This window comes from Myripristis murdjan, chromosome 18 (genome assembly GCF_902150065.1).
Source record: "Myripristis murdjan chromosome 18, fMyrMur1.1, whole genome shotgun sequence".
Taxonomy (NCBI): Eukaryota; Metazoa; Chordata; class Actinopteri; order Holocentriformes; family Holocentridae; genus Myripristis; species Myripristis murdjan.
In genome coordinates, this window is record NC_043997.1 from 52,979 (window position 1) to 71,968 (window position 18,990).

At 43.6% G+C, this 18,990-nt stretch overlaps 1 protein-coding gene across 3 annotated transcripts; it reads left to right on the forward strand.

Annotated features, from left to right (window-relative positions):
• Positions 1-1,995: 1,995 nt before the first annotated feature.
• Positions 1,996-11,914, forward strand: LOC115376690 (H-2 class II histocompatibility antigen, E-S beta chain-like). 3 transcript variants are annotated; one of them, XM_030076445.1, is made up of 8 exons: positions 1,996-2,089; positions 3,237-3,509; positions 5,227-5,229; positions 9,285-9,501; positions 9,631-9,698; positions 10,200-10,313; positions 11,430-11,456; positions 11,525-11,914. In XM_030076445.1, the coding sequence occupies exons 1-7, from the start codon at positions 2,035-2,037 to the stop codon at positions 11,453-11,455; spliced, it is 756 nt and encodes a 251-aa protein (XP_029932305.1). In that variant the 5' UTR covers positions 1,996-2,034; the 3' UTR covers position 11,456; positions 11,525-11,914. The 3 variants fall into 3 exon arrangements, with proteins under 3 accessions (XP_029932305.1, XP_029932304.1, XP_029932307.1); XM_030076444.1 differs by having other exon boundaries at positions 11,430-11,914; XM_030076447.1 differs by lacking the exon at positions 5,227-5,229 and having other exon boundaries at positions 1,997-2,089; positions 11,430-11,914.
• The last annotated feature ends 7,076 nt before the right edge of the window (positions 11,915-18,990 follow it).

Genomic DNA, 18,990 nt, shown 5'->3' on the forward strand with positions numbered 1-18,990 from the left:
TTCATTTATCATTTATGTATTTCCAATGAGCTTTTTAATGAGCATTTGCATCTTTTGCATCTTGTATTTGGTCAGGTTGTTTGCACTGTCTTGTGGTTTTTATGTGTTGTGTTGTGTTGTTGTTGTTGTTGTTGTTGTTGTTTTAAACATTTTTTAACCATTGCTGTAAATCAAATCTCCTCTGACCTGAACTTCAGGCAGGGGTCTTTTCTGTTGTCACCATGGGTGGACTGGCCATCGGGCACACCGGACATTTGCCCGGTGTACCGATGTGCTACGTGGGCCGACAGTCCCCCGACACTTTTTTTTTTAAAATTATTATTTAAATAGCTGACCGGCCCATACAACCAGTAAATCAGCGGCCCGATTGACACTGGGCTGGCCCAATCACATTGCTAAACAACCCCTTTTGCGTAGTTTGGTCCCGCCTGCATAATTATTTTGGCAAATAAAGTCACTGCAAGAGTTTGTTTACTCAGCACCGGGCCGGCCCTTGAGACACGCTGCTCTGCGGCCCATTGGTTATTTGTCTTCACTGACACGGGGCTGGCCCAATCATATCACGAGCCTGTGGCTCGGTGAGCCGGTGTGCAGAGCAACGCGGGTCGAACGTTATCTCATAGGATCAACTGAGATGGAGAGAAAACGCAAAAGAGGCGCAGAGAAACTGCGAGAAAAAAAGCGGCTGTCAATTTTCAAACCGATCGGACTTTTTCACTTTCGGAGTTTTTCATAATTTATCAGCATGAATAAAGTGTGAGCCCAAACTACGCAAACGGTGGCAGAGCGGATAGTGACTCCATCTGCCATGTGGGAGACCAGGGGTTCAATTCTCCCATACAAGAGTGCATTTTTACTTTATTACCTCACTTTGTTGTTAACCATGACAGTGAAGTGATTCTTATCATTCTGCCTGTCACTGGCTAGATGACACACACAGTGGTATTTAGGGTTTCTGTAATTTTCATTTCTGTACTCTTTTTGAATTTGTGTTGTAACCCAGGTGCTAAATTGTTATCATTATTATTATTGTTATTATTATTTTGCCTTGTTTTTTTTTTTTTTTGTTTTGTTTTGTTTTGTTTTGTTTTTTTGCCTTTTTTAATGCCTTGTTCTAACTTTATGGGGAGATATATATACCAATCGAATCAGATTCAGATTTAAAGGATTTGTGTGGTATACTTTGTTTGTCGCCATGACCTTCCTATGTGCAGTTTGGGCTCATTCTCCATTCATGTTGATGGGCACCTGCACTTACCAATCTGAAATAGATGCCCAAAAGGTGTTGGCCAGTTGTGGCCTGTTCAATAGAATAAAAAAGTTCCAATTCATCTATTGTATTTTATTGTTCCACTATAGTACTATAGGCCAGTATGATTGGGGCAGCCAAGTAATTTGACATATTTGAACAATTTTTTAAAAAGTAACGTAATAGTTGATTTTCCTGGTAATTAATTACTTTGACAACGATGTTACTCAGTTATTTTTTAGTAGAAGTAACTAGTAACTATAATTAATTACTTTTTCAAAGTAATGTGCCCAACACTGCTGATGACAGCTAACTAATTGCATGGCATTATGGTTTTAAAGAGTTGCACAGTTGGTAAACACATTTAAGAGCAAAAAGACCAGAAAGGTGTGCGTTATCGAATGTGGTGGGCCGGTCTGGTCCAAAATGCCTGGGCCGATTTTTTGTCCCAGTCCGCCCCAGGTTGTCACGGTACAGGCTTTTCTCAGAACTTTAGAGCTAAAACACAGGAAGCCAAAGGAAACTTTTCAAAAGGACCAAAGACTGAAAACTGGGAGGTGTGAGACACAGAACAGCGAGGGAGGACAGGAAACATGACAGACAGGCTGTAACTCCATGTATATCTCCCATGATGCTCTCTGTGTGCCTCCAGCAGCCGTCAGGTCGTGCAGTCTGCCCGGCAACAGGTGATGCTGGTCATGTGATCAGCGTGTGGCTCCTGGGTTGGTTTTTGTAGCAGGACTCAGTTTGAGCTCTGTCAGTGTTTGTTCAGTCAGCAGAGGAACATGGCTTCATCCTTTCTGGGCTTTTCCCTCCTCTTCCTCAGCCTGAACGCAGCAGGTAGGACCACTACTGCTACCACTACTGCTAAAAGTACTGCTAAAAGTACTGCTAAAAGTACTGCTACCACTACTGCTAAAAGCACTGCTACCACTACTGCTAAAAGTACTGCTACCACTACTGCTACCACTACTGCTAAAAGTACTGCTACCACTACTGCTAAAAGGACTGCTACCACTACTGCTAAAAGTACTGCTACCACTACTGCTAAAAGTACTGCTACCACTACTGCTAAAGTACTGCTACCACTACTGTGAAAAGTACTGCTACCACTACTGCTAAAAGGACTGCTACCACTACTGCTAAAAATACTGCTACCACTACTGCTAACACTACTGCTAAAAGTACTGCTACCACTACTGCTAAAAGGACTGCTACCACTACTGCTAAAAGTACTGCTAAAAGTACTGCTACCACTACTGCTAAAAGTACTGCTACCACTACTGCTAAAAGTACTGCTACCACTACTTCTAAAAGTACTGCTGCCACTACTGCTAAAAGGACTGCTAAAAGTACTGCTACCACTACTGCTAAAAGTACTGCTACCACTACTGCTAAAAGTACTGCTACCACTACTGCTAAAAGTACTGCTACCATTACTGCTAAAAGTACTGCTGTCACTACTGCTACCACTACTGCTAAAAGTACTGCTACCACTACTGCTAAAAGTACTGCTATCACTACTGCTAAAAGTACTGCTACCATTACTGCTAAAAGTACTGCTGCCACTACTGCTACCACGACTGCTAAAAGTACTGCTACCACTACTGCTAAAAGTACTGCTGCCACTACTGCTACCACTACTGCTAAAAGTACTGCTACCACTACTGCTAAAAGGACTGCTACCACTACTGCTAAAAGTACTGCTACTATTACTGCTAAAAGTACTGCTACCACTACTGCTAAAAGGACTGCTACCATTACTGCTAAAAGTACTGCTGCCATTACTGCTAAAAGGACTGCTACCACGACTGTATTTCATCAGTACTTGAATAACTACTTCATCAATACTTCATTAGTACATGAGTAACTAGTTCATCAGTTTGAGCAGATCTTTATCTGTCTCTCTTTCTCTCTCGATAGATACATAGATAGATAGATAGATATAAATGTTTAATCAGGTTAATGTTGTGTGTTTTGTCTCCAGATGGATTTAAACAGTATACGCTGGATCGCTGTGTGTTCAACTCCTCTGAGCTGAAGGACATCGAGTACTTTCGCTCTTATTATTACAACAAGGATGAGATCATCAGGTTCAGCAGCTCAGTGGGGGAATATGTGGGCTACACTGTGTTTGGTGTGAAGAGCGCAGAGAACTGGAACAAGGACACTGCAGGGCTGGCAGCCATGAAAGCTCAGAGGGAGGGCGTCTGCAAACCCAACATTGAGGTCCTCTACCCAAACATGCTGACTAAGAAAGGTGAGCTGCTCTCCTCTCTGCACCATCACCATCATCATCATCATCATCATCTATAAATAAAACATCACAGAGTAAAACCATCACTACACACCTCTCACTGGTCACAATTATTGATTATTGATTATTGATTATTACAGTATTGTGTTTAAGTGAAAACATTGGTGTGTTTCTACTGTTTTAACTTCAGTTTGAAGAAAGTTTCGATGAGCATGATCAGTCTCTGTTACGTTTCTACACTCAGAGTTTCTCCAGCATCTCATCCTGGTATTTAATGGATTCATGTTCAAATTATTACTGTGACTAAACTGTTTTCGTAATTTGTTTGACCTCAAGGTTTATGTGTATATATATATATATATATATATATATATACACACACACACACATATATATATATATATATATATATATATATATATATATATATATATATGTGTATATACATAAATCGTATCTGTGTTTTTAAAAAGTGAAAATATTTCTCATGAAGGTTTCTTTTCTGTAAATCTGAAGCAGACTGAAGTGCAGTGGCTCCCTCTGCTGGAAAGACACTGTTACAAACAATAGGGCTTCGCACTGTTCCAGTGCTCGGGCCCTAATTACAAATTACCCTCTGAAAATATATTCAGTGATTTACTCCAAATATCACAATATTATAGAGATGTAATGTGATTACTCTCAGTGAGTTTTGGATTACCTCAGTGACAAATATGAAGAAAAAATGAAAGAGAAGAGAACCAACAGCAGACCGTCCTCTGCAGTACCATAAATCTAAATCTAAATCTAAATCTAAATATATGTAAATACAGACAGCAGGCCCATCTGCAGTGCTGGTGGAAATGAATCATCGACAGCCTGTTGGATTTTCATCTTGTTGTCTTAACCTCACTAATTAAGCTAAATCTAATAAATATAATGAGTTAAATATAGTAGATTAATAGTTTGATTAAAATCATAGAAGAGATAAACACAGACCTGTTTCCTTAACAACCAGGACAGACTCCTATTTAATATTACTGTTTAAACAAATAGATAGATAGATAGATAGATAGATAAATAGATAGATAGATAGATATACTTTATTGATCCCAACCAGGGAAATTCTGGTGTTACAGCAGCATCAGTAGAAGCATCAGTAGAAACAAAAAGAGATATGAGATGTGAAATATTCAGATGGTAATGAATATGAAATATACAGATGGAATTAAGTATATACATGATTGTATAGATAAGGAGAGTTAGCATGAAACCCCAAGAACCAAGAACCAAGTGGCAGAACCCGACGGCAGAACCTGACGCCCGGTACTGGGATTCAGGAACTAACCGACTTGATTTGGCCTCTTAAGGAATCACCACTTCCCCTCCAGTCTGAAAAACAGTGTGAATGTATATTAACCTAGTAATGTAATATATAGATAATAAATAATAAATAAACAGTTAAGGTGCTGAGTGATGTATAATAAATAAACAGCATAAACAGTTAAGGTGCTGGGTAATGGAGTGCTAAAAACAGAACTATACAGCAGACAGTTGCAAGTCTCTGTCTGACAGGTGTGATTTGTTGTACAGTGTGATGGCTTGTGGCAGGAATGATTTCCTGTATCTGTCCCTTCGACAGCGGAGCTGGAACAGTCTGTTGGAGAAGGAGCTCCACTGTCTGTCCAGTGTGTGTGTGTGTGTGTGTGTGTGTGTGTGTGTGTGTGTGTGTGTGGTGGAGAGGGTGGTCAGGGTTATCCATGATGGTTAACAGTTTGTTCAGTGACCTCCTCTCCACCACAGCCTCCAAAGTGTCCAGTTTGCAGCCGATCACGGAGCCAGCCCTCCTGATCAGTTTATTGAGTCTGTTGGTGTCGCTGGCTCCGATGCTGCTCCCCCAACAAACCACGGCGAAGAAGATTATGCTGGCCACAACAGACTGGGAGAACATCTCCAACATCTTGCTGCACACGTTGAAGGATCTCAGCTTCCTCAGGAAGTAGAGTCTGCTCATCCCCTTCTTGTACACAGCTTCGGTGTTGGATTTCCAGTCCAGTCTGTTGTTGATGTTGACGCCCAGGTACTTGTAGTCCTCCACCTCCTCCACATCCTCTCCCAGAATGCACAGTGACTGTGAAGCCGTCCTCTTCTTCCTGAAGTCGATCACCATCTCTCTGGTCTTGCTGACATTCAGCCTCAGGTGATTGCGTCCAGCCCACTCCACAAAGTTATCTACCACTGCTCTGTACTCCCCTTCCCTTCCCTCACTTATACACCCAACAACAGCCGAGTCATCAGAAAATTTCTGCAGGTGGCATGACTCAGAGTTGTACTGAAAGTCTGTGGTGTATAAGGTGAAAAGGAAAGGGGACAGTACAGTCCCCTGTGGAGCTCCTGTATCACTGACCACCGCTTCAGACAGAACACTGCCCAGACGAACAAACTGTGGCCTGCCTGTCAGGTAGTCAGTAATCCAGGAGACAATGGAGGTGTCGACACCCATCACCCACAGCTTCTCACCCAGCAGCAGTGGCTGGATGGTGTTGAAAGCACTGGAGAAATCAAAGAATGTGATTCTCACAGTGCTGCCACCACCATCCAGATGCATATGAGCTCGTTGCAGCAGGTAGATGACGGCGTCATCAACTCCCAAATGGGGCTGGTAGGCAAACTGTAGAGGGTCTAGCCGCTCCTTCACCTGCGGCCTCAGGTGGGCCAAGACCAGCCTCTCCAGCACCTTCATCAGATGAGATGTGAGGGCAACTGGTCGGTAGTCGTTGAGGTCCGATGGAGTCGACTTTTTTGGGACAGGAACCAGGCAGGACGTCTTCCACAGCACCGGGACTCTCTCCTGACTCAGGCTCAGGTTGTAGAGGTGTTGGATGACAGAAGACAGCTGGCTGGCACAGGTCCTCAGGATCCTGGGGCTGATACCATCAGGTCCTGCAGCCTTCCTCTGGTGGAGTCTCTCCAGCTGTCTCCTAACCTGGCCCGTAGTCACAGTCATGCGGGGGAGGGTGCTGGTGTCTTCAGTGGAGGAGGAGGTAGAGGGGGGTGGGGAGGAGAGGTGTTGCACAGGAGTGCTCACCACAGGGGGGAGAGGGGGGAGGGGTGGATGCGATGGGGGTGTGTGGGGGTCTGAATGTGTGAGGGAGACAGACGGCTGTGAGCTGAACCTGTTGAAGAAGACGTTCAGCTCGTTGGCTCTCTCCAGGCTGCCTGATGGTTGCCTTTGTCTCCCTTTACATCCGGTGATCTGCTTCATCCCAGTCCACACATCCCTCACACTGACTATGTTTCCATGCACACCATATTCCGGTTCGGCTCAATATTCCGGTTAAGGTAACTGCGCCGCGGCAACTGGAATATTCCGTTTACATGTTAGTTGGCATGCCCCCGTGTTTCGGCGTATTCCACTCTCTGACGTAATGCGACACTCAGCCTGCAGGGGGCAGCAGCACGCGTATAGGCGTCTGGTCTGCCGGAAAAACAGACGAAGAAGTCTTCTTCTTTTTCTTCTGTCTCTAGTTCTCTTTTTTCTATGTTTTCTCCCATCGATATACTCCGTGATATTTAAGTCTTTCATTAGCTGAAGGCGGACTGCAGTCTCCTGGCTCTTGCTGCTGTTCGCCCTGCCGTTTTCCCCGCTTGCAGGTAACCATAGCAACGAAGACGCCACAGAATTCCTTGCGAGTCGAGCATGCGCAGTCGTGACTGAATATTCCGGTTCGGGGAGTTTTCGGACTAAGGTGTTTACATGCCCCAATATTCCGGTTGGAACAGGAATATTCCAGGGGGCTTATTCGGAATTCTCTCCAACCGGAATATGACCTTAATCGGGTTCGGTGCGTGTTTACGTGACACGTGCGCAACCGGAATATTGCGAATATTCCGGTTAATACAGGAATAAGGTGTGCATGTAAACGTGCTCATTGTTCTGCTGGAGTTTGGCCTCCAGCTTCCTCCTGTAGCTATCTTTGCACCCCCTCAGTTTCTCCCTGAGTTCGTGCTGCACTCTCCTCAGTTCCTCTCTGTCTCCAGACCTGAAAGCCCTCTTCTTCTTGTTAAGGAGTGCTTTCAGGTCGCTGGTGATCCATGGCTTGTTGTTGGGGTAGCAGCGTACAGTCCGGGTTGGTATGGTGGTGTGTTCACAGAACCTGATGTATTCTGTGATGCAGTCCGTCATGTTGTTGATGTCCTCCCCGTGTGGCTCACAGAGTACATCCCAGTCCGTTATCTCAAAGCAGTCCTGCAGTGCCTCAGCAGCCTCCTGAGTCCACCTCCTCACCGTCCTGGTGTGAACAGGCTGCCTCTTAACAAGGGGGACATACTCGGGGGTTAACAGGACCAGGTTGTGATCTGATCTGCCAAGGGAAGGAAGGGCTGTGGTGTTGTATGCATCACTGGTGTTTGCATACAGCAGATCCAGGGTTTTATTTTCTCTGGTGGGGCAGTCAACATACTGGTGGAAGGTTGGCAGTATTTTGTCCAGTGAGACATGATTAAAGTCTCCAGTAATAACAGTGAAGGCATTGGGGTGTTGAGTCTGTACCCTGGCAACCGTGGATGTGATGACGTCACAGGACGTCGGCGCATCAGCTGATGGGGGGGATGTAAACAGCGATTACAATGGCGGACGTGAATTCCCGCGGCAGGTAATACGGACGCATTCCCACAGCAACCAGTTCAATGTCCGGGTTACAGAGACGTTCCTTCACATGCACATGTCCGGGATTACACCACCTCTCACTCACATACAGTGCAATCCCTCCTCCCTTCCTCTTACCGCTACTAATTACATCTCTGTCTGCACGAACAACGCTGAAGCCGGGTGCCGCCACGCTGTGGTCCGGGATGTGCGAGTGCAGCCATGTCTCAGTGAAACAAAACACACTACACTCACCATATTCCCTCTGAGTCTTAATCAGCGCGGCGAGCTTGTCCGTCTTATTCCCCATACAAACTGATAGTAAATTATATGTAAATTAAATGTTTTTTACTGAAAATGACTAATGAAATGCGGGATGCTGTTTTTGTGGTGCAGGAGGCGGGACAAGCGTCCCGGGTTGGGGCCCATCCCCCCACAGCGTCCCGGGTTGGGGCCCGCCCCCCCACAGGGGGCCGGTGGGCACCCCACACCCGACTGTCAGGTTCTCCTCCTTTCCTGGTTAAACTCAGAGTCTCAGGGCTGCTGCCTCCATGCTGCAGTGGCACTGGCAGTGGACGAGGCTCTGTGGTTACAATACCAATACAATATCATGTAAAAACATTATGAAATTATTTTAAAAACACAGTCCTGAAAAATAATCCCTGTTTTCTCAAACTGAACTGATAATCTGATCATGTGTTGTTGTTTTGTTCTGTTTTGTTCTGTAACTGAATTGGAGCACAGAGACTTTGTTGTATTCTGATTACAAAATACCTGTTACTATGTTCCATCTCTGTCTGAGCAACTACACTGACACTACTGCAGTACCTACAGCTGCTACTATTACTGACACTACTGCAGTACCTACAGCCACTACTACTACTACTACTACTACTGTTATTACTACTGCAACTACTGCTGACACTACTGCAGTAACTAGTTCCAGAATTGGAACAAGTTGGAAAATTCCTGGTTTATTCTACCAGCAGCGCCCTCTGGTGGGACTCAAACCCACATGATAATAATAACAATAATAATAATAATAATAATAACAATAATAATAATACTGATGATGATGATGATGATTTTGATGATGATAAGAGTAATAATAATAATGATGATGATGATGATGATGATGTTTCTGGTCCCAGTGCCCCCCTCTGATGTCAGGCTGCGCTCCGTGACGCCCCCTGGTGGGAAACACACCCACATGCTGATGTGCAGCGTCTACGGCTTCTTCCCCAAACACATCAGTGTGAAGTGGCTGAGAGACGGAAAGGTCACGACCTCTGATGTCACTTCCACTGAGGAGCTGGCGGACGGTGATTGGTACTACCAGATCCACTCCCACCTGGAGTTCACGCCCAGGTGAGTCCAGAGGCCTCAGAGCAGCTCAGCTGAGCTTCAGCATCAGCACACACCAACACCTGACTGTGTGTGTGTGTGTGTGTGTGTGTGTGTGTGTGTGTGTGTGTGTGTGTGTGTGTGTGTGAGCAGGTCTGGAGAGAAGATCTCCTGCATGGTGGAGCACATCAGCCTGAGCGAGCCTGAGATCAGAGACTGGGGTAACTACAGAAAGTCTTCACACCCCTTCACTTTTTCCACATTTTGTTACGTTTCAGACTTTTTCTAAAACCGATTTGAGTAAAGTTTTCTTTTAAAAATCTACACGAAATAGCCCATAATGACAAAGTGCAAACATGTTTTCAGACATTTTTGTAAATTAATTAAAATGTAACTTTACTCAAATCGGTTTTAGAAAAAGTCTGAAACGTAACAAAATGTGGAGAAAGTGAAGGGGTGTGAAGACTTTCTGATGACACTGTACCTGTCTGTCTTTTTGTCTGTCTTTCTGACCTGTCTGTCTGTCTGACCTGTCTGTCTCTCTTACCTGTCTGTCTGTCTGACCTGTCTTTCTTTCTGTCTGACCTGTCTCTCTGTCTGACCTGTCTGTCTTTCTGTCTGTCTATCTTACCTGTCTGTCTTACCTGTCTGTCTGACCAGTCTGTCTGACCTGTCTGTCTGTCTGACCTGTCTGACTGTCTGACCTGTCTGTCTGCCGTCAGATCCGTCTCTTCCTGAGTCTGAGAGAAACAAGATCGCCATCGGAGCTTCAGGTCTGATTCTGGGTCTGATCTTATCTCTGGCTGGATTCATCTACTACAAGAGGAAGATGCAAGGTCAGTCCGCTGGACCAGTTCAGACCAGGTCAGACCAGGTCAGACCAGTTCAGACCAGTTCAGACCAGTTTAATTTGTTTTGTTTAGGCCACTGGACCAGCTTATACCTTTGTTCACCAGTCCTGGTCAGTTTGTACAGGTCTAAACCAGTTTGTCCATCACAGTAACGAGCGTCTCTCCTCTGGTCTTTACATCAGGACAGATTCTGGTTCAGACCAGTTTAAACCAGTTTGTCCATCACAGTAACGAGCGTCTCTCCTCTGGTCTTTACATCAGGACAGATTCTGGTTCAGACCAGTTTAAACCAGTTTGTCCATCACAGTAACGAGCGTCTCTCCTCTGGTCTTTACATCAGGACAGATTCTGGTTCAGACCAGTTTAAACCAGTTTGTCCATCACAGTAAGGAGCGTCTGTCCTCTGGTCTTTACATCAGGACAGATTCTGGTTCAGACCAGTTTAAACCAGTTTGTCCATCACAGTAAGGAGCGTCTGTCCTCTGGTCTTTACATGAGGACGGATTCTGGTTCAGACCAGTTTAAACCAGTTTGTTCATCACAGTAACGAGCGTCTCTCCTCTGGTCTTTACATCAGGACGGATTCTGGTTCAGACCAGTTTAAACCAGTTTAAACCAATTTCTCCATCACAGTAACGAGCGTCTCTCCTCTGGTCTTTACATCAGGACGGATTCTGGTTCAGACCAGTTTAAACCAGTTTAAACCAATTTCTCCATCACAGTAACGAGCGTCTCTCCTCTGGTCTTTACATCAGGACAGATTCTGGTTCAGACCAGTTTAAACCAGTTTAAACCAGTTTGTCCATCACAGTAAGGAGCGTCTGTCCTCTGGTCTTTACATCAGGACAGATTCTGGTTCAGACCAGTTTAAACCAGTTTGTCCATCACAGTAACGAGCGTCTCTCCTCTGGTCTTTACATCAGGACGGATTCTGGTTCAGACCAGTTTAAACCAGTTTAAACCAGTTTGTCCATCACAGTAACGAGCGTCTCTCCTCTGGTCTTTCCGTCAGGACGGATTCTGGTTCAGACCAGTTTAAACCAGTTTAAACCAGTTTGTCCATCACAGTAACGAGCGTCTCTCCTCTGGTCTTTCCATCAGGACGGATTCTGGTTCCCACAAACTGAGGCAGGAATCCTGAAGCTTCATCCTGCTGAGGGAAAAGGCAGCTGGGAGTTGCTCTGCTGTGTTTTCAGTGCTGCCCCCTGCTGGAGAGGAGGACATCCAGGATGGAGCTCAGCTTCCTGCTCACAGCCTCAGCAGCAGCTGTTTGAAACCTTTAGTGCCTTAACAGATTCTTATATTTCTGTCTTCTTTCTGGAATCATAATGCTCTGGGAAACGCTCTGTCACTCTGTTTTTCTGTGTCTCAGAAAAAGTGAAAAAATGGACAAATGTCTCATGAAAAGCTTTTAAAACTCAAAAAGTCTCATGAATATCAAACCTGAGTTACACAGCTTTAATAAATGGTGTAATAATTACTGCTTGATGCTTATTGGCTGTGATTTGGTCAAATTATTAACTAATTAACTGATGAATAAATAATTACTTTGTTCACATAAGCAAAGTACAAGCTACAGCATGTTTTTCTTAAACATTAATCACGTGTTCAAAAATCAATAAATTATATTGATCCAAGTATCTTATTTGTTGTCTTAGTCATTTCTTGGTCACTTGTTATGCCAGTTAATCATATTTAAATACAAAATAAATCACTGATAAATGTTTAACACATTGGGCTCTAGTTTCCCGGCGCAGCGCGGGGTGGCGCAGTGAGGCGAACCCCGCGCAGAGCTAGTTTCGACCGGCGAAACGGCAGAGGCGGACAGTCTCCAAGTTTCGCAGACGGAGGTTCGCCGAGATGGGAGTGGTGGCGCAGCGGGGGGAGGTGCCAACAGATTCGGCTTGGCGCAGTGACAGTTTTGTGCCAAAAGGCTTCGCCGAGGTGCGCCAAAAGCTCGCCTCCTGAAACCACGTCTACTTTCCGCGCAAGGCGGAGCGAAGCCGGTGCAGTGGAAGTTTGGCTGCCTGGCGCACATCACCAAAACCTCACGATCAGCACAAACGGTGCCAATCTCCTTTTATCTGACATCAGCTGTGACGGGACAGTTGATATGGAGATATATGTATGTGCTGATTGTGATCGTAGCATTGAATAGTGTTTTTTTCGGTATTTATTGCATCGTTCATGTGCCTGACACTCCGGAAGCCCGCCTGTGAGGTTTTGGTGACGTGTCCGCACTGCTCGCCAGTCTCCGCTCCGCGCCTGTCTCCTGAGCTCCGCTCCGCCTGCGGCAATAGACCTCCATATCAGCTGTGTAAACTTTCATTACGCCTTCACGCAGCGCATTTTAAAGGCAAGGACAGGGGCTCATTTGATTGGTTAAATGTGAATCGGCTGTGTCAAACCCACTCCACGCCTTCTCTCCTCCCCTCCGCCGGTAGGAGGGACGGCGGAGTACTTGCGCCACCGAGAACGGCGTGCCAAACTTGGAAAATCCGCCTGGCCACACCCAGTTGGCGAAGCGCATCTGCGCTACGCCCCCGCCTCGCCTGGTCTGCAAAACTAGAGGCCATACAAGTAAGAACAAAAAAGGATGAATAAAAGGAGGACAAACATTTAGAATTTTAAAAGTATTAATAATTTATTAAAAGTGGTAGCCTTAGCACAGTCAAGTATAAATTGTACATAGAGGAAACATAGAAGGAAGCCCCTTTAATTTGCCATAAAAATGGTGCCTAAGCTGTTTAATGTATCCTGGGATACTAGCTTTCCTCAACAGTAGCCATGCTATATCTAACCAGCAGAGGCTGCAGTGACAAAAAAGTTCTGGTGCCGGAAGCCTGGAAGCCATCACCGCTGTGGAAATGTCCATTAGGCCAGCGCAGCAGCCCTCATCCACTGATGGTATGCTGATATACTGTCGTCAGTTCCTTCCCTGGCTACTAAAGGGACTGCACATTATTTAGAATAAGGGCTCACTGGAGGCTCATGGAGTGCTCTGAAATAAAAAAAAAAAATAAAAAAACTGTGACCCTCCCTCTCACTAACATCTATTTTTCCTTGACCAGCTCCAGCTGGTTAGTATCATTTTCCAACTTGCTGAAAATTTTTGGTCTCGTAGTGTAGGTCTCGTAGGATGTGTCATCACTTTCATTATGTCAGCTAACTCACCTCCAGTTCTCTTTGTAAATCCGACTGACCTAACCAGGCACACGTCCCAAATCCCAGTTGTTGTTTTCTTCTTTTCATATGAACGTATGCATGTGTGAAGAAAAAATGTGGTCACTTGATGTGCAATAGTTGTCTTACTTAGTCGACAACAAGCAAACAGTAACACTTCAACATCAGTGAAGCTGGGCTCACTTGTAATTTTCTCATAATTTATTTTAAATATATAACACTTTTTTGTATGTTTTTTTTTTTTTTTTTTTTTTTTTTACAAATGTTTTGTTTGTAATTACTTTGTATTTGTATTTACTTAAAAAAAAAAAAAAAAACTCCTCCACTTAGGTTTACTAATTTCTAGTATTTTTTCTCCTCGAAATTAAAAAAAAAATGTTTTTTTTTTTTTTGTAACTTTTGTAACTTTTGTAACAATTTCTTGCTTATTTTGGGGTCATTTGTTACTAATTTGCTTATCATTTATTCCCCATTTCTGAAAGAAATGTAGTTGCTCAGTTTTCAAAGGTTAAAATACTTACCTTCCAGTAATTTCTTGATAATTTGCCTTTTTTTATTATTATTTTTTTTTTTTTAGTAGGTGTTCCTTTGCAGGTGCTCATGCAGCATCACATGCACATCTGTCCTACAGCAGTCCAAGAAATGTTTATCAAGACCAGTGGGGAGTCTGTCAATTCCAGGAGCTCAACCAGAGGTCATTTCAATCTCCATCACGGCAGCACCTCCATGCAGAGGTTAGAGTGTGAAGCAGCATGCTCCTCTTGCTCCAGCTGTGGTAATAGCTCAGTAGTACATTGTTCATTGCAGGTCTCAGCTCTATAGAGCTTGGTGTAAAAATACACTGCATGAGGCCTCAGTTCAAATGGCCAGTACTATCTACCACTGGGAAGGTGGAGATGCACCATCTGCTGCCTCTTGGCCACAGACCTTTCTAAATCAAAAAAGTACACTTTTTCAGCTGCTGGATGAATCTGTGTCTGCTGATCCTGACTTGGTCTTTGTGCAGCCAGTTAAGCCTGGACGCTCGTGTTTTGGATTCGTTGAGCTCGGCTCACTCACTTATCCCAGATGTCTTAATCCTACTTTTGTGCAACGGGCCCCTGCTGAAACTGATCCTGGATCAGTGCGCGCACGCGGCTTCCTCAGATAGACCCCGCCATCGATCACAGATTCACCGATCCACCATGGCAGCGAGAGCAGCGTATTTCTCCCCCTCTGAGGCAGAAATCCTTACGGAGGCTTACGAGGAGGTGAAAGATCAAATAAAAAAGAAGGACAACACGGCCACTGTTATCAACAACGAGAGAAAGCGTGGAAAAGTACTGCAGACCGCCTGAATGCATAAGTAGTGAGCAAATACACACTCACTGTTCCGCTGAAACCATCACAATTACAATCCAAATAGTTAATTAACATCTCCGAAAACGTAGCTGTACTCTGATTATTAATCAGTTGAAATTGTAAGTGAAATTGACTGCAGATGTGAGTGAAATTGTGTAAATGTAACTCCATCAGACTGTATAACAATTTGATAAATAGATGAGCTCACTGACTGAATTGAATTTCCCTTTAGGATAAATAAAGTTCCTCTTATGTTATCCTTATATTTGCTCCTCATGCTCCATGCTCCCCTGCATGCACATCAAGATAAAATCCCCTCAGGTGCCCATCAGGTGGGTTTTGTGAATAGGAAATCCTTTCACAGCATTAATGTTTAGGTGAACATGACTTTTTGATATTGTCAGTTAATGAACACTGTACATTGCTTGTGATGTCAGTTGATTGGTTTAATAGTCTTCATCTTATAATTTCAGATGGTCTGCAATGCTGACTGTCTGATCAGCAATGTTGTGGCAAAGTGGCCTGGCTCAGTCCATGACTCCCGAGTCTTTCAGACCTCTGGAATCTATCAGCACCTATCACAAGGTGAGCCACACAACCTCTATTAATAACCACTTTTTACATCATGGCTGTGTCAAGAATGTCACGCTATTTATGAGGTTGTGATGACGAGATTTTGTATTGACAGGTGAATTCTCTGGTGTGTTGCTGGGGGACAGGGGGTATGCCTGCCAGCCTTTTCTCCTGACACCACAGACCCCCAGGGGGCACAGCAGGCCTTACAGTCCTGCCCATGCCAGGACAAGGGCCAGGACTGAAATGACCTTTGGCCTCCTGAAGGTGCTTTCACTGTCTTCAGGACTTAGGGGTCAGGACTTTGAGGGCATGTGACATCACTGTGGCCTGTGCTGTCCTCCACAGTGTGACCTGCCTGAGGAAGGAGAGGGCCCCCAGAGTGCCATCACACACAGACTGGGACAATCCTGCATCTTCCCTGATGACTACAGTGGTCGGCTGCTCAGGGACCAATATGTGTTAAATTATTTTAGTTAACATTCATGCTTTAAATTTAAGTTAAATATGTCCTGCAGTGGCAGAGATGCATGCTGTGAATTTCAGTTAAATATGGCCTGCATTGGCAGAGGAATTAAAAAAAAAAATGTTTAATTGTATTTAAACTGATTTGGCCTCTTATGTCGTTTGGGCTGTATACTGTGTGTATACAAGCTTGCTACTGCATCCATTCATTTGTCTGTTCATTTGTTGTGTATGGATTTGTCCTGCATTTATTTCAGTGTGCAGACATGCAGGGTGTGTTACATACAGACCTTTGAATGTGTCTTTATTCTTGTATTGTATAATATGCTTTGATTCTGTGCTTTCTATCATGTAGAGTCACTGTGTGAAGGAGCTGATTGTTTACCTGCTTTGATTTATCCTTATTTAATAAAGGAACATCATGTTACTCTTTGATGTGTATTTATATTTATATGGGATGTGTATTTTATAGTCTATGGGAAACTGTAAGTTATCTAATGATTGCAACATCTAAAATCATCATTTATCATCAAACTAATGATCACAAATGTTTAAATAATGACAGTGGATCTAGTTTCAACACCTTCCTAAAATAATCGCCAAAGTCATTTTTTTTTTTTTTTTTTTTTTTTTGTCAAAAATGAGTTTTTTGTCTAAATCATCTCCTCTTGATGCTGGCCACCTCTGGTAAAATCACCAGCATCAGAACAGGTCATGCCATCATGCCAACTGTGACTTTGGTAGTTTTATTTTGCCTAAGGCAAAAAAAAAAAAAAAAAAAAGTGACTTAGGCAATTATATGTTTTTAGTCTATTTTAAGCATTTCAAGATGGCAGCGGTATCAAGAAGAAAGAAAATTTTCTCTGCCAGTGAAGTTATTTCAATGATCCAGGGCTCATCCTCAGTTGGTAAGTGATGAGGTTTAGTATAAATTTGGCATATAACATATTACAGTTGCCTAAGTCAACAAAGGCATGTTCAGAAATTTGCCTAAGTCATTTATTTATGTTATGTCACATAATTGACTGACATTGTTTTTAGTATGTCAGTAGTCATCTTTTTTTATATAACATTTTTGAGTGAAATTATCAATAAATATCATAGTTCATTTTTGGTGAATTTTTTTGTGTCTCTTGAAAAACCTGAAAAAATGACTTAGGCGATTATTTTAGGAAGGTGTCGATGTGATAACAATGCGTAGTGGGCAGTGGAATAATGTTTAGTTTCCGTTTGTGGTGACTGCTGACTGAGATAAGGGATGAGATTAAATAAATCCTGGAACTCAGCCTGGTCTGGAGCAGGCGAGCTCCACAGAATATATCTCCATGGTAACTTATATCAAAACATATCCAGCTATCCACTATCCCACTTTGTGCAACCGGATCAAGGATAAATTAATCCAGGATAACCAAGATATCCCGGCTTAATCCCTTATCCTAGTTTTGTGCAACAGGCCCCTGTTTTCATTCAAAAGAAATAGTTTTCAAAACAAAATATTTTCAGTCCTTTTTCCACAAACAAAATCTTATCAGTCCTTTTTCTTTTCCTCACAATATTTATTTCAACAATAACAACCAAAAAATGGTTAAGTCTTTTTCTTTTTTCTTTTTTTTTTTTTTTTTCCAAAAACGCCACCACAAAATTCCCAAACAAAAATCACGCTCTTCTGTGAGGTCTCTCAAAAAATAAAACAAAAGAGAGGAAGCAAACAAAAATGCGTACTCACGCCGCACGGCACCACAACAGTCAAATGTCTTGGGTCAGGTGTATATTTTTTCCCAACCTGTGCCGGACCACACACAGCAGGGGGAGGGAGAGGAGACGGCCGTCTCACGGATCTCCCCAAGGACTGGACGGGAGACTCAACTTCGGGTCGATTTTGCCTTGGCCTTTACCGGAGTGCTGCTCTGCTTTTCTCCAAAGATCTTCCCTACTTCACGTCATTTCCTCGCGACCTTTATGCACCGGCTTGCAAAGGGAATTTGTGACATTGTTACAGAGGAAAGTTGCATGATAAGTTGCATGAAAGTGTGTGACCGTGCATGTGCTCATATAGGCTTGGCAGCCGCTTTGCAGCAGAAACATCACAGAGGAAAGACAAATGGAGGACGAGCGTCAGTCCTGGTCAGACGAGGACGTCAGGGCTCTGCTCGCCGTCTGGACAGAGGACACTGATCCACACTGTCTGACCACATGAGGACGTTAGGAGTTAGGACAGAGAGAGAGAGCTTCAATCCTTTGGTTTGATAAAGTGTGTGTGTCTGGAGTGGAGTTTGAGAATGATGTAACACTAAGTCGAAGAGGGGTACATTTAGTCAAGTTTGAATATGGTCTGATCCACTGCAGTAGCCAGCTACTGCTGTACCTGCTCTCAACCCAGAGAGGTTTTTGAGTGTGTGTGTGTGTGTGTGTGTGTGTGTGTGTGTGTGTGTGTGCGTGCGCGCAATTGCCTAATTTAGATTATGCCAATTTCTGTTTTGTCTGTCAATGTTAGGGGGTATTAAAAATGAGGAGAAAAGGAAGAGTTTATTTTTATTTCTTAAGAATAAAGGTGCAGATTTTTATTTCATCCAAGAAACCCACTCTTCTGAGATTGATGTTTCACACTGGAGTCAATGGGAAAGAAATGTGTGGTTTTCTCATGGCAGCAATCGCTCAGCAGGGGTCGCCATCCTACAGGGGAAAGTTGGTGGGAAAATTCTAAAGCATGATACCGATAAAGATGGCAGATGGATCATTCTGTTGGCAGATATCAACCAATCTCTTGTTATTCTGATAAATATATATGCCACCAATAATAAAATGCTCAATAACATAATTTTCTCAACAATAGAGAATAAGGTTAATCATTGGCTGACATTGTTTCCCTCTGCTGGAATCTTATGGGGAGGAGATTTCAACACAGTATTTGGCCTCCCAAAACTAAACAGATGACAGAATTGGAAAATATTTGCCTGAGAATGAATTTGACTGACATATGGAGATACAGACATCCACAGGAAAAAGTATACACTTGGAGCAATAAGGACAGATCCCTCCAATCCCACATAGATTTTTGGTTAATGTCAGCAGAACTAGAAAATAAGGGAAACTTAATCAA